A 15,994-nucleotide genomic window follows, 5' to 3' on the forward strand; every position below is an offset into this window, starting at 1 on the left:
ACCCTTGGCACCTCACCTTAGATCCTAATAAAGGTAGAGCCCCAGGTCCACACTCCCTCTCTCTACCTTCGTCCTCCCTGTATGTCCTGGGTTGTGCTGTGGACCCTCTAGGACTTGTGAGTAATAAATCTTTTTTTCCCAAAGTCCCCTGATGGTTGTTACTGAGGTGCATCATGCAATCCTAATAAGAACCACAAAACCTGGTCCTACCACAACACTGGCTCCGGCTGGGGAAATGCCCATGGGGGCTCACCACAAGTACCAGGCGCCCAGGTGGGTGCTTCAGGCATGTCTAGCAGACAGCACTACTATCAATAGGCTGGGACCAACACAACAGTTATCCACAAGATACTTCCTTTAGGGTCCCATGTTTCAGTGTTATTATTACCAAAATTTAAAAATTTAATTTGCTATTAAGTATTTCGTTCATACTATGCTTTTTAAGTAAATCCATGTACCATAAATGCAATCATAACATGGCTAGGAATGGAATGTGAATGAAGGAATGTACAGGACCATGGCAAACTTAAGAATATATGATCAAATCTAAAAGGGACAGCTGTTACTCCACTATAGTGGATTATGCTGCCAGGCCATTTGCATTTTTTAAAAGGAAGCCAGAAATCTACATTTTTCATGTGCAATCACCAGGTTTTTTTCTACAATGGCAATTAATAAGTCAATCAAATGCCATCTGCAGACCATGTTGCCTCTGTGTCATCACCGTTTGTGGGCCTTGCAAGCCTTAAGTACCCTCACTTAAGTGCTTTTCTTCTGAAAATGTTAGTAAACTAGTAACACAGAAATGCCACAATGAATGAATGAATGTTTGATTTTACAGTTTTTCAAGTATGACTACAACCCATAAAGGTTGGTCCTGTAAGAATTACAAAGACGGGGAGGGCACAGCACCCACTCTAAAGGAACACAGATGTAGTTGGAGACGGGCAAGTAATAACTCCACAATAAATGTGCCAGAGGGAGAGGAAAGCTTTATTGTCACAGTAGAAAGATACGATGTCACTGTCACAAGTGACAGTTTTGAGAATGTAAGGAAAAAAATGAAGTAAAAAATTGTTTGATATACTCACAAAAGAAAGGAAATCAGAGGAAGAAATTCAAAACAAACTAAATAAACAGAATTTTAAAAATTAAGCATTTGAAATGAATTACAAATCTGATATGGCTATGTATTTTAGAGAGAAAAAAATAAAATCACAGAAAACACACCAAGACCATATCCTTCATACTGCTGCCGCTCACGCTCCATTGTCTGCTTGATGACTGTCTCCCGGGAACAGTGCCGCCTTCCCTGCCTGTCTTTGATGCTGTTATGTAATTCAATCTGCTCTAGTTCACTGCTGAATCGATTTAAATACCTGAGAAATGAGAAAGCAACCTGAATTACAAGTCTGTACATTTGGCTGACATTACTTCATTTAAAATATAAACCCCAGCCTTCACCCGTCCTTGAAATTTTTGTTTTCTTCTGAGTTCGAGTCCTCAGACTTCAGACCTTTCCTGGATAACCCAACCATTTCTGAAATTCCAGCAACCAAATCACTGCCTGCTATTCCAAGTATCTGCTAAACTCCAGATCCTCATATTCAACCACCTCCTGGACATCTCCATTTGGATGTCCCATGGAGGCTTAACACATCAAAAGTGAACTTATGTTCACCCCAGTCCCCCTCATCCCCCACCAAACCTGTTCCATCTCTGGCTCTCTACCTCAGGAAACAGTATAGCCATCCACCCAGTTGGCCAAGTGAACAATGAACGTGTCCTCCTTGATGCTACTTTCTCCCTTTTATGCCACATCTAAGTTTTCACTAAAGAGCGAGACTTTCTACCTTCTTTAATTTCTCCAGAGTCTTCATTTCTCTTCACCATACTGCTACTAATGATGCAGAGACCACCATCATCTCTTGCCTGGATTGCTTCATGAGCCTCTCAACAGTGTCCTGGCCAAAACCATGCCCCTTCAGGCTATCCATCCTCATTCTCACTACTGTGACATTTCTAAAGTTTAAATAGGACCATCTCAGGTGCCTGCTGTAAAAAGCTTCCTGTGGCTCCCAACGTCCTTCGATAAAGTCCAAACTTACAATGATACTTGAGGTCCTTAATTAGCTGTACTTGTCACAATGCCCTCTTTGAACCTGTTAACAAATGTCTGGCAGATCACTACCTATGTCGCCCTTACCTGTGATTCTCTCTGCCTAAAGGTTCTTCAGCTAACTTACCTCAACCTGCTAACTCTTACTCTTCAGGTGTCAGTTTAGACAATATTTCCATTAGAAAGCCTTTCCTGACCCCCAAGAACTAACTGGGTGGGTTAACTAACACACCCACGCTCAGAAAGGTTACAAACCTACCAGAGTGGCTAAGCCAGCGTGTGAATCTTAAAGCCTTTCAGATAACAAAGTCAGTTTACTCCTCTATAAATCCAGAATAGAACTCTGTCTCTTGAAGAGCCAGGCTGAACAAGTCCCTCTTTTCTGACCTTTTGCTCATAACATGCCCAGTGTTTACCTTTCAATTAATTCACAAGCATCTTTCTTTGAATATCCTGCTTTTTGGGGATCAAGATGACTTTGAAACCACTGGAGTTTTTCACCTGTAACAATAGGTACCAAGATCATTCAACACCGTAAGTTATCACTTATGCAATGAGTATTCATTATAATTTTCAACATCACTGTGTTTAAAATAGTATCAAAATTTATTTCAATGTTAAATACAAAGGCTTGTGTGGGCTCAAAGCTAATTAAACCAGTCTGTCAGAAATCAGATTGTCACATTTTAATTTGGGGAAGAGACAGGGGTGGAAGAGATGCTTTTCTGTGTATTTCTTGTCCAGTAAGAATGAAAAATTATTTTTTTAAAAGAATAACAGAACATGAAGTTCTAAGTATTTCAAAAGCAAAGGACAGAACTTTTCTAAAATTATGAAACAAACCTGATTAGATTAATGGTGAAGATGGCCGTTGCTGAACATTTAATAAGCATCAGGCTCTATGTCAAGAGCTTTACAATCCTATGAGGATCAGTACATTATTATCCCTACTCACAGATGAGAATAAGTAACCTGTCCAGGGGCCTCAAAGTCAGTAAATATATTAACCATACAAGAGCTGCCAGACCCTGTGCAAAGAGTGACCAACATTATCAACGAGCTAACAAACCTCACCCTAAATCTGACGATCAGGGTCATATTCAGTTAGATTTCTCAAAATTACAGATCAAGAAATGACCCTACCCCAGATATGGATGACCTACTTAGAAATACTATTCTATTAACTGAGAAAGCATTGGAGAGAAGTGTTCAAATAAAGCCTAAGGGTCACTATTTTTAAGTCAGGCTAGTAAGTAAAAATTTACTAACAATAAATATGACAAAAAAAAAAGATTATGACACTGCGATACAGACTGAGGATGCGCGTATCCACATCATTAAATATAAGCTGCTGTTTCCAAAATACTTAGGCCATAATCCTTCCTAATTCTAATCATTAGGGAGTAGAATTAAACTTCAGAGATAGATATAGGTAGGTAAACATAAACTAAATAGTTTCTGAAAAAACTGAGTAGATATTATTAACGCTTTCTAAGAGCTAATGATTGATTTTACTTTGTTTGGTTTTAATTAAATCTGGTAAAAAAAATTAACTTAGATAAAAATAGTATTTGCCTAGAAGAATCAAAAAAATAGGCGTATAGCAGAATTTCACTATCCTCTAGCCAGAGTGTCAAATAAGTAAATCTACTTACCAATAAGGTTGAGACGCAATGCCTTTTCATTCTTCAATCTTGGGGAAAAAAAGGTGCATAACGTGTTAGAAAATTTCCAAAGCAAGTTTTAAAAATCTGTCAAAAACAAACAAAAAAACTGCCCACAGAACCTTAATTCAAGGATCATTCTTTGATACATATGAAATTAATTCTGATAGTGCGAAAACACTGAACATCATGCTTTTCTTTTAAATCGCTGGAACACAATGTTACTAGAAACTTTTCTTTAGCTCTTCAATGACTAACGACCAAAGGACACCTATAGAACAAATCACCTTTGAAAACACACAAAAAAAGGCTTGATTGGATTACGAATGTTCAGGTGGATAATACTTGTGCACAAAAGAGTAATAATGAATACCTTCTAGAAGATGGAATGCAGGCACCAAGGCTAAAATGCCTTACTGTCACCTTTTAAACTTCAACAAGAATAAAACAGAATGTTTACTTTTCATAATTTTCAAAGAATTATAACAAAGAACTCATCTATTCTCAGAAAACAGTATGGGTAATACATGATCCCACGATTGTTGGTATTCTAAATACTAATTCATTCAGATGAGACCTTTGGATAGCTAGTTTTTGCCACATTTTGTGCTACCCACCAGAGATACAGCAATGAACAAAAAACTACTGTCCCTGCCCTAACAAAGCAGACCGGATTTATCCTCCCACTTTAAACAATGAGAAAATTGAAGAAATAAAATGAAGCCTTTTAAAAAAAAAAAAAATTAAGTACAAGGGCACCTGGGTGGCTCAGTAGGTTGAGCATCTAATTCTTGATTGCAGCTCAGGTCATGATCTCACAGTACCTGAGTTTGAACCCCCATGCCAGGCTCTGTGCTGACAGTGTGGAGCCTGCTTGGGATTCTCTCTCCCTCACTCATGTGCATGCGCACACAGGCACGCTCTTTCTCTGCCCCTTCCCAGCTCCAGCTCTCTCTCTGACCCTCCCCCACTCACGTATTCTCTCTCTCTCTCTCTCTCAAAATAAATAAATAAACATTAAAAAAAACTTTAGGCACAGAACAGATTAAAATATACATAATACAAAAAACTAACAAAGGAAGACAACCCAATACCAAAGAGGGCCAAAGATTTTAACAGATTTTTAATCAAATCAAAGACAAATGACCAACAATCACATAAAAAGATACTTAATATCATCTAGTCATCAATACGTACAAAATTAAATCATACTGGGATACTATTATACAACTACCAGAATGGTTAAAATATTTTTAAAAAACTGATAATACAACATGTGTAAGAGGATATGGAGAGAATGTAACTCTTACACACTGGTGGTGAAAATATAAAATACTATCACTTTGGAAAAAGCAATTTCTTACACACTTAAACGTGATACCTATAATATGACCAGCAGTTCTTATAACTTATTTCATATAAACTTAATTTCTTATATACTTTAACATACGTTCACCACATGACCCAGAAATTCCAGTTCTAGGAACTGAAAGAAAAATGAAAACAAGTGCCCAAACACTGTACATGAATGTTCATGGCAGCTTATTTATAATATCAGAGGCTGGCAAATTTTTTCTTAAATGGCCGGAGAATAACAGGTTAGGCTCTGTGGGCCATGTGGTCAGTTTCTGTCACAACTACTTATTTCTGCCATTTTAGCCTGAAAGCAGCCACAAATAATACAAAAGGAATGGGCACAGCTGTTTTCTAATAAAACTTTTTAATAAAAACAGATCGCTGGACCCGTACTTTGCAGAACCTGGTAATAGCCCAGTACTGTAAATAATCCAAATGAACACCAAAAGGTGAATGAATAAACAAACTGCATTTCCAAACAATGGAATACTACTCAGTAATAAAAAAGAAAGACAATATATGAAATTACATGGGAAAATTTCATAAACAGAAGCTGGCACAAAAAATTACAATCATTTCATTTATATGAAACAATAGGAAAGACAAATCTCACCCATCAAAATAAAGAGCAAATCAATGGTTCCCCGAGTCTAGGGTACAGGGTGAGGAAGGGCTGAGCAATACACAAGGGAATCCTCTGGAAGGATGAAAATGCATATACACTAATCATGGTGATTACACCAATGTACTGTCAAAAACTCAAATCTGTACAATGAAGATATGGCTATTTTACTGAATGTTATTTATACTTCAAAGTTGATTTTAAAAAATAAAGAATACTTCAGGGGCACCTAGTTGACCAGTCAGTTAAGTGTCCCAACTTCGGCTCAGGTCATGATCTTGCAGTTCATGAGTTCAAACCCCACATCGGGCTCTGTGCTGACAGCTTAGGGCCTGGAACCTGCTTCAGATTCTGTGTCTCCCTCTCTCTGCCCCTCCCCCACTCACACTGTATCTCTGTCTCTCTCTTTCTCTCAAAAATAAACATTAAAAAAATTGTAGACAAAAAAATAAAAATAATACTTCATAACAAGAAAGAGAAAAATTCATTCCTTTCAAATAAGCCTAGAGGAAAGAATCTAGTTAGAAGTCAGGTTGCTGAGCGCCTGGGTAGCTCAGTTGGTTGAGTGACCGACTTCGGCTCAGGTCATGATCTCAGGGTTTGGAAGTTTGAGCCCCGCATCAGGCTCTGTGCTGACAGCTCAGCGCCTGAAGCCTGCTTCAGATTCTGTGTCTACCTCGCTCTCTGCCCCTCCCCCACTCATGTTCTGTCTCTGTCTCAGAAATAAACATTAAAAAAATTTGTTTTAAAAAGAAGTCAGGTTGCAATAATTCTGAATGAACTAAATGGAGGCCTGAACTAGAGTGTTATCGGTTGGGATACAGAAAAGTGGAGAGATTTGAGATTAATTCTCAAAAGTAGTTGTTTCCTAGATTTTTACTTATTAGGCTTAGTTTCTCTGTTAATTTTCCATACTAAGTCATTTTGTTTTGGTATGTAGAGTTCTTTGCTGGTTACTCTGCAGGAAAAGACAGGACAGTATACACCAACAAAATATCGCTAAGCTCAGAATCATAAAATAAAGCTAAAATCATGACACAGAATAGCCATTTGCTGCCCGTAATTGTGCATCATTTGCAATGTACTAGTCTTCAAACCATACTAGTTTCTTTTAATACAAACAGAAGCAATATTGCAAAGTCTTAAATCAGAGCATTCAAATACTGAAGAAGAACATGTTTGAGCTCTCAGCTGTTGCTATTCACTCCTATAGTATCTTTAAGTAATCAGAGTCTATCAATAAAAGTCAAGGTGACCAACTTGGTCTGGTTTTCTATCCTTCTACCACTAGTCAAAGGCAATGCAACATAACAGATATCCTCCCTGATCTTCCCCTAACTTGTCATTCTCTCTAAAAAGAAACCTTAGGAAGCAGTACAAAGAATCCTCAGTTCTGTATAAAAGTACAGAGACTGGAACTGTAAGCTGCCTTTGTTCCTCAGAAAACCAAATATCTTGGTAGGCAGATAGTTAACAAAAGGTGATAGTATCTAAAATGGTCCCCACTGATTCTTGTGTCTTGATATTCACGTCCTTCAGTGTGGATGGCTAGACCTAGTGACTTCTAACAAATAAAATAGCACAATGGATGTCACTCTGACTGTCTTCCATCCTGGCCACCCTCTCTTGTTCTATCTCAGAGCCTTTTCTCTGTTGGAACCAAGCTACCATGCTGTGAGTAGCCCGTGGAGAGGCTCATGTGGCAAGGAACTGATGCTTCCGGCCAATAGGCAGCCATGCATGACTTGAGATCTGTCAACAGCCACGGGAGTAAGCTTGGAAGCAAAACGTCTCCCTATGAAGCTCTGGGATGAAATGTAGCCCCAGTCAACATTTTGACTGTAGCCTTGTGAGAGACTGAGTCAGAAGCATTCAGTTAAGTGACACTGGAATTCTTGACCGAGAAACTGTTTTAAGCTGCTAAAATGGCATATAATTTCTCATGCAGCAATAGGTATTTAAAGCAGTATTTGATAACTGTTATTCATTACTCAGAAGCCACGGGCACCTGCACTTCAAGTTAAGTCTTACTGGTACCTTTTCTATCATCTTGCATACAGTTTGTCCCAAGAGTCTGAGTATCTTTCACCAACCATCTCTCCAAAATACACAACTCGGCCTTTCTGTCTTGCTGGAAGTACTACTCTAGTGCAGGTAGATCAGCAGTATTTTCGGATAATATTTGTGATCATGCCATTTAAATTAAATATAAGTCATGGCCAATGATGCTGCTACTCGAAAAAAATGGACATCTGTGACAGGAGTAAGCTTGTTTCATAAAATACATTAGACACTAATAAAACTGTACATTTGTTTGCTTCTGGAGCCATTAATGGTTACAATGGTGACTTCTTTTTTTTTTTTTTTTTAATTTTTTTTTTTTTCAACGTTTATTTATTTTTGGGACAGAGAGAGACAGAGCATGAACGGGGGAGGGGCAGAGAGAGAGGGAGACACAGAATCGGAAACAGGCCTCAGGCTCTGAGCCATCAGCCCAGAGCCTGACGCGGGGCTCGAACTCACGGACCGCGAGATCGTGACCTGGCTGAAGTTGGACGCTTAACCGACTGCGCCACCCAGGCGCCCCGGTGACTTCTTTAAAATAAATGAGAAAAACCTGTTTAGAACGCTGTCCAAGCAGAAAAAATTAAGTATTACCTTTCAACTCTGTGCTATAAAAACGAAGCTTTGGCCAATAATGGAACCTCCTTGGATAGAATAAGCTATATAGCAAGTAGCATGTTGTTCAGTTTTAGCCTTCTATAATTCTTTTATGTTGATTCTGTAAATCAATGCATAAAATCCTGAATACAACTGAAAACATACAAAGATTCTAGGCTCACTAAGCTCACTTCAGTGAACTTAAGAACTTAGCCAAATTCTAAGCAGTATTTGCTAAAACATTGCATGTATAGGGGCGCCTGGGTGGCGCAGTCGGTTAAGCGTCCGACTTCAGCCAGGTCACGATCTTGCGGTCCGTGAGTTCGAGCCCCGCGTCAGGCTCTGGGCTGATGGCTCAGAGCCTGGAGCCTGTTTCTGATTCTGTGTCTCCCTCTCTCTCTGCCCCTCCCCCGTTCAGGCTCTGTCTCTCTCTGTCCCAAAAATAAATAAACGTTGAAAAAAAGAAATTAAAAAACAAAACAAAACAAAACAAAACAAAACATTGCATGTATACCATCGGTACTACATAAGCTGATTTTTAAGTTTCTTATGGACACAGAATTAAATCATCTTTAAGCAAGCTACTTTTTTTCCTCATTGTCTTTTGATCCTAATTACATTACAAAGAAAACTAAAAAAAAAAAAAAAAGAAAAAAGAAAACTTAGTTCAATATTAGTTTATTTTACAAGTCTTACAACCTTTGCCAAATCTTTCCACCAAGGATAAAGCAAGCATGCCTCAGGCTCAGACCATACAGGGAAGGCAACAGTATCTACTTGGTTTTAATACAGATCAAATGTCTCCTTGAAGAAAAAAAAAAAAAAAAAAAAACATGTAAGGAAAAAAGGTTCCAAAAGAATATTAAGTTAATAATACTATAGGTCAGTGGTTCTCATAGTGTAGTCCTGAACCAGCAGCAATAGCATCAACATTACCTGGAAGCTTGTTAGAAATGTAAAATCCTGGCACTGCCCCCAGACCTTCTGACGTAAAATTCCAGGGATGGGAACAAACCATTTTAATATGCCCTACAGGGGTATCTCATGTTCACTTGAGTTTGTGAAATACTAAAATAGATGGTAAAAGGACTGCAAAATCACAAAAGTGGTAATTATGTCAAAAGACATAGCAAAATTCATGAAAGTGACATATAAATACTTTAAGTTTGAAAAGTACTGTTTTAAAGCAATACTGCTATATGAAAAGAAAAAGAAAAATTTGATTATACTATCACAGCACTTGTCTATTCTCTTCCAGAAAACTTCTAGCCAAATCACTGTGGAACAGTTAACCTTTACTAAATATGCCTTTAGGTCTTGGGTAAGGAATTAATACATAACAATGAACATGCTGGCTTCTATCAGCTAGTATGGAAATGTATCTACCATTTATTAAAATGGTAAGGCCATTTAAAAATAGCCAAAATGATGACTTTTGTGTTTGTAACTTCATTTTAAATTATTTATTTGTTTCTACAGCAGTTCCTGGGGACGCTTACAGGCCAAAGATGGAGGGTAGGGGCGAATTGGCAAATTATAAAATGTAGGCTGCTGACGAGAGAAGGGAGACTAAGGGAAAGGAAATGGAAAAGAAAGGGCATTACATATGCATTCTGTATTCCTAAGAAGAAAATTTTCCTATGGATTGTTCACATCCAGAATACAAACCAACTTCCAAAATGGCATACGGACCTATGAAAATCTACTTTTCCAAAAAAGCAGAGAATACTAACAAAACTTGTTGAAATCAACTTTTTCAGAAGTATGAAAATTAAACAAAGGCTTGCAAGAATCCAAGGAGTATTCTCAAGAAAAATAAGCCCAGTCTCAGTAAGAAAAGAACAACAAATCTGTTTTTTCAGTGCATAGAACATACTTAACATCTATTAAAGAAAGAACAAGGGAATATTGATGAAAGATAAAAGTATAAATGAGCTTTACACCAATGCACAGTATAAATGATAAAAAGATACTTACTTTTCCTTTTTTTCTTGTTTGTGGGCTTCTCTTGTAATTTGAGCTGCTTTTCTACTATATGGATGGATGACCTTTTTTTCCCGTCCTACAAGTTTTCCCTTTAGGGCTTTAGGCTACAATGCAGGAAAACATATTACACACATAGTCAGATATGTAAGTGATTTCTGTCCAAAAAAAATTTTTTTGAAAGTAATATAACAGAAGTATTGTAAGTCAGAAAGACTATAAAAAAAGGTGCTGAAAGTGTCAATAAACCCAGCTCCTCAACTGTTCCATCTTCAAAGTATGTAAGAAAATCCAGACAGTGAGGAGAAACAGTTAAACACGTGTGTTACAGTTAAGAAAGTTAAGGAGGTAGAAGGAACATAAGATGTTCACGGGAGGCTGACTGTAGAAGTTGTTCATGGAACAAAGTGGGCACTGAATCAAGCACAATCAAAGTTGGATTCATAGAAAAAGAAGAACAGAGGAAATAATAGAAGCCATCTCAAAATCAGCACATCAAAAAGAACAAATTACTTTCCCATTCAAACCTTATGCCAGTTTAACTAGGTCACAATTCATTCAGTCCACTGAACTAGACATGTCAGTAATTCTTTATTCCCACATAATTCTCCATCTTATCACACCTGTTACCATTTTGGAGTTGGCTTCCTATAACAACAGAAGCCCAAAAAAATAATGGTGTACGTAACCCAACAAAGTTTGGTTCTCTCATGTAAAAAGTAGGAGCTGGAGACTCCACTCCACAAAGTCCTCAGAGATCCAGGCTCCTTCCATTTTGTTATCTACTATCCTTAGGCCCCTATATATCCACACAGTTCAAGATGACTTAATACCAAGTCTAAATTCCAGACAGTGAAAAGTAGAAAAGAAAATCTAAAGGCATATCCCTTTCCTTTAAGAGCAAGATCTCGGAAGCTGCAGTCTTCTGTTTATACCCCATTGACCAAAATTTAATTGGTGGCTTATATAAAGGTGAGTAGTAAATATAGTTGTTATTCTCAGGAAGAAAAAAAAAAAAAAAACATGATTACAATAGAAAAAGAGCCTATTTGGGGACAGTTGACAGTCTCTAATATACCGAAGCCTGGAAAAGGTCAAGTGTTCCTAGAATCTTCTCTTCAAAACTATTGTCATTGCCTTAAATCAGCCTTGTGATCTTTCATGATTAGGGTGGCCTTTAGATTCTCACTGCTAGTTCTTTTTTCGTGGAAATCATACAGCTTATTTTTCTACAACATTAATCTAGTAAAGTCCCTCCCCCTGCTAACAAACTCACAGTTAGGTCCCAAGTCCTTAATGTGGAAAACAATCTACCCCCACCCTAATTCTCCAGCATTATTTCTCATTCTTCAAAACATCCTTCACCCCATTCTTACTGAACTTCTTCCCCATTCCCAGAATACACCTTGCTGTTTCATAACTTCTGGAAGCTGCACTTGTTACCTCTGCCTGCAAAATCTTTTCCTTTCTGTTCTTTCATAAATTACAACTCAAAGTTTTCACTTGTAAAACTTTTTGCAGAATTAAAATGACCACCAATTCCTCATTCACACATGTATTCATTCCTTCAACAATACTGAAATACACAACAAATATTTACTGCTCACTTCTTGATAAACCTGAGCAGCAAAGATAGCTCCAACTGTGAAACCCAGAATGGCATGGGAAGGTTGTTACAGGTATAGGAGAATAAGGTGAAACCATCATAAAACAGTACAAACATGCTTTATTTTATTGTGCTTCACAGATATTGTGAGGGTTTTGATTTGTTTACAAACTGAAGGTTTGTGGCAAACTTGCATGAATTAAGCAAGTCTATTATTGACATTTTTCTATCAGCATTTGCTCACTTCATGTCTCGATGTCACAATTTCGGTAATTCTTGCAATATTTCAAACTTTATCATCATATTTGTTATGGTGATCTGTGATCAGTAATCTACTCTTGTAATTGTTTTGGGGCACCATGAATATGCCTATATAAAACAGCAAACATGAATTGTGTGTGTTCTGACTGTTCTCACTCACCAACCATTCCCCTATCTTTCTCCTTCTCTTCAGGTCTATTTCCTGAGACACAACAATACAGAAATTAGGCCAATGACTAGCCCCACAATGGCTGCTAAGTGTTCACGTGAAAGGAAAAGTCATGCATCTCCCACTTTAAATCAAAAGCTAGAAACAATTAAGCTTGGTGAAGAAGGCGTGTCCAAAGCTGAGATAGGCCAAAAACCTAGGCCTCTTGTGCCAGTTAGCCAAGTTGTGAATGCAAAGGAAAAATTCTTGAAGGAAGTTAAAAGTGCTACTCCAGTGAGCACACAAATGATAATAAAGCAAAACAGCCTTAATGCTGAGAAACAGAAAGTTTTCAGTGGTCTGGAGAGATCAAACCAGCCACATTTCCTTGAGCCAGAGCCAAAGCCAAATCCGGAGAAAGTCCCACCTCTCTTCAATTCTACGAAGGCCGAGAGAGGTAAGGAAGCCGGGGAAGAAAAGTTTAAATTGGCAAAGGTTGGTTCATGAAGTTTAAGGAAAGAAGCTATCTCCATAACATTAAAGTGTGAAGTAAAGCAGCAAGTGATGTAGAACCTGCAGCAGTTATCCAGAAGATCTAGGTAAGATAATTAATGAAGGTGGCTACGCTAAACAAAATTTGTGTAGACTTTTAATGTACACAAAGCAGCCCTCTACTGGAAGATGCCATCTAGGACTTTCACAGCTAGAAAGAAGTCAATGCCTGGCCTCAAAGCTTCAAAAGACAGACTGCCTCTCGTTAGGAGTTAATGCAGCTGGTAACTTTAAGCTAAAGTCAATGCTCAGTTACCATTTCCAAAATCCTAGGGCCCTTAAGAATTATGGGCCCTTTACTCTGCCTATGCTTTATAAATGGAACCATGAAGTTTGGTTGATAGCACATCTGTTTACAACATGGTTTACTGGATATTTTAAGCCCAAGGTTGAGACCTATTCCTAAGAAAAAAAGATTCATTTAAAAATGGCTGCTCATTGACAATGCACCTGGATGGAGACAATGAGATTGTTGTTTTCATGCCTGCTAACACAGCATCCATTCTATCATGGAGTGATTTTGACATTCAAGTCTAATTATTTAAGAAATACATTTTATAAGGCTATAACTGCCATAGTGATTCCTCTGATGAATCCGGGCAAAATACTGAAAGCCTTCAGAAAAGGATTCACCATTCTAGATACCATAAAGAACATTCATGATTCATGGGAAGGGTCAAAATATAACATGAATAGGAATTTGGAAGAAGTTGATTCTAACCCTCTTGAACGACTTCAAGGGGTTCAAGACTTCAGTGGAAGCAACTGCAGATGTGGTGGAAACAGCAAGAGAACAGAATTAGAAGCGGAACCTCAAGATATGACTGAATTGCTGCAATCTCATAATAAAACTTGAACGGTTAAGGAGCTGCTCCTTACAGATGAACAAAGAGAGATGCAATCTACTTTTGGTAAAGACACTGCGAAGGCTGTTGATATGGCAGCAAAGGATTCAGAATATTACACCAACTTAGTTGACAAAGCAGTGGCAGGGTACGGGATGACTGACTACAATTCTGAAAAAGTTCTACTGCGGGTAAAACGCTATCAAACAGCACTGCACACTACAGAGAAAATGTTCATGAAAAGAAGAGTCAATTGATGTGGCAAACTTCATTATTGTCTTACGTTAAGAAATTGTTACAGCCACCCCAACCTTCAGCAACTTCTAGCCTGATAAGTCAGCAGCCTGATTGAGGCAAAAACCCCACTAGCAAAAGAAAAAAACAAAAACAAAAACAAAAACAACAATTTGTTGAAAGGTCAGATGATGGTTAGCATTTCTTAGAAATAAAGTATTTTTGTAATTAAGGTATTTACACTTTCTTAGACGTATACGACTACACACTTAATAGACAGTCTAGTGTAAATATAACTTTTCTATGTACTGGCAAACCAAAAAAAATCATTTGACTCGCTTTATTGTTACATCCGTTTTACTCGGACAGTCTGGAACTGAACCTGCAGTATCTCTAAGGTATGCCTGCACATGCATTCTTTTGTTTTACTCTCTGCATATATATGTGGGGTGGGGGTGGGAGTACAAAAAAGGTGTGGTAAGGATTTTTTGTACATGAGCTTTACACACAGGAAACAATAAAAAAACATGTGAGAACTCATGGTAGGTTGCCTCTGGGATGTCTCCCAATGAATTCCACCTCCTGATATCATGCCCAGGTGTAATCTCCACCCCCTAGAGTGTGGACCTCATGACTCACTTAATGAATAACATTTGGCAAATGGATGATCTATCAATCGTGAGATTAGGTTTTGTAAGGACTCTGGCTTCCATCTGGCCTATTCTCTCTGCTCTCTCACTAGGCTTGCTCTGATGGAAACCAACTGTCATGTCAAAGATTTGCTCTGAGGCTGCTAAAACTTAACTGAAGTTACAGAGCTGTGTGTTAACACTGTTTCAGCAATATGTCCAATTCTATAAAAAAACTTCCTTTAAAGATTTAATAAAAAACTTTCTTTAGAACAAGAAATGATTTGATATCCTTGGAGTATGAATATGTCCTCAGAGCTTTAGAAGTCTCAGTTAAAGAACCTCTAAGACTTAGTACAAAGAAGACACAAAAATTGAACTTATATTCTGATTCACCTGTAGTTTGCAATTCCTTCTATTATTCATGAAAAGGTTGCCTCAAGGCAGGATATGAATGTATAAGGCACAGAAATATGTACAATATAGCTTGCTCAATTTTAAAACATTTTTGTATTTTTCAATATATTAGTATAAAAAAGAAATATTCAACAGGGAAAAACTGAAATAAAACCCTATCAACAAAATGTTAATCTATTAAACAGTCTATTCAAACTAAATATCCCTTAACTAAAAAGCAATTAATCTCTAACCTTTGGAGGTTCTCCAAATTTATTTGTAGAGCATCTGATGATTCATAGACTAGTACACAATGTAAACAAAAAACAAATCTGGGGGTGGAGGAAAGAGTTTAAGGTGTATTTGCTACAGAAGACTAACAGTTATGTTTTAACTTTGAAAGATACAGCAAAATCGTATTTCTTTTCATAAGCATAACTAAGGCACTGTTTTGAATAACTATGCTTATTTTTGTGTGTGTGTTTTTTTGAGAGAGAGAAGCAGAGAGAAAGGGAGACAGAGGATCCAAAGCAAAATCTGTGCTGACAGCAGAGAGCCTGATGCGGGGCTCAATCCCAGGAACCATGAGATCATGATCTGACTGAAGTCAGACATTTAACCAACTGAGCCACCCAGGAGCCTCTCATTATGCTTACTTTGAAGTTTCTGGCACCGCAAAAATATGCCAGTCATAAAATTAGTTATCAAAAGTGTCTCCTTCCTACAATCTTTGGCGATTACTTAAGAAAATTCATTCTAAATTAATCTTTGGAATCATAATTGAGAGTAACAGAAGAAAACACATAGTTTATTCAAACACAGAAATAGAAAGAGGTATTTCAGGGGCAATAAGCTTCAAATATTCCTGTTAAAATCATAAATAACAAAAGGATGGGGCACCTGGGTGGCTCAGTCGAT

At 37.7% G+C, this 15,994-nt stretch overlaps 1 protein-coding gene across 3 annotated transcripts in view; it reads right to left on the reverse strand.

The window, feature by feature from the left end:
- Positions 1-15,994, reverse strand: part of TMA16 (translation machinery associated 16 homolog) — an 84,782-nt gene that overhangs the window by 60,650 nt on the left and 8,138 nt on the right. For all 3 annotated transcript variants that reach the window (XM_045464019.1, XM_045464027.1, XM_045464009.1), the window contains exons 2-5: positions 10,400-10,512; positions 3,775-3,812; positions 2,536-2,620; positions 1,231-1,379 (exon numbers count right to left, since the gene is read on the reverse strand). In XM_045464019.1, the coding sequence (XP_045319975.1) occupies positions 1,231-1,379; positions 2,536-2,620; positions 3,775-3,812; positions 10,400-10,512 (385 nt within the window). The remainder of the gene's footprint in view (positions 1-1,230; positions 1,380-2,535; positions 2,621-3,774; positions 3,813-10,399; positions 10,513-15,994) is intronic.

This window comes from Leopardus geoffroyi, chromosome B1, assembly GCF_018350155.1.
Source record: "Leopardus geoffroyi isolate Oge1 chromosome B1, O.geoffroyi_Oge1_pat1.0, whole genome shotgun sequence".
In the NCBI taxonomy this organism is placed as follows: domain Eukaryota; kingdom Metazoa; phylum Chordata; class Mammalia; order Carnivora; family Felidae; genus Leopardus; species Leopardus geoffroyi.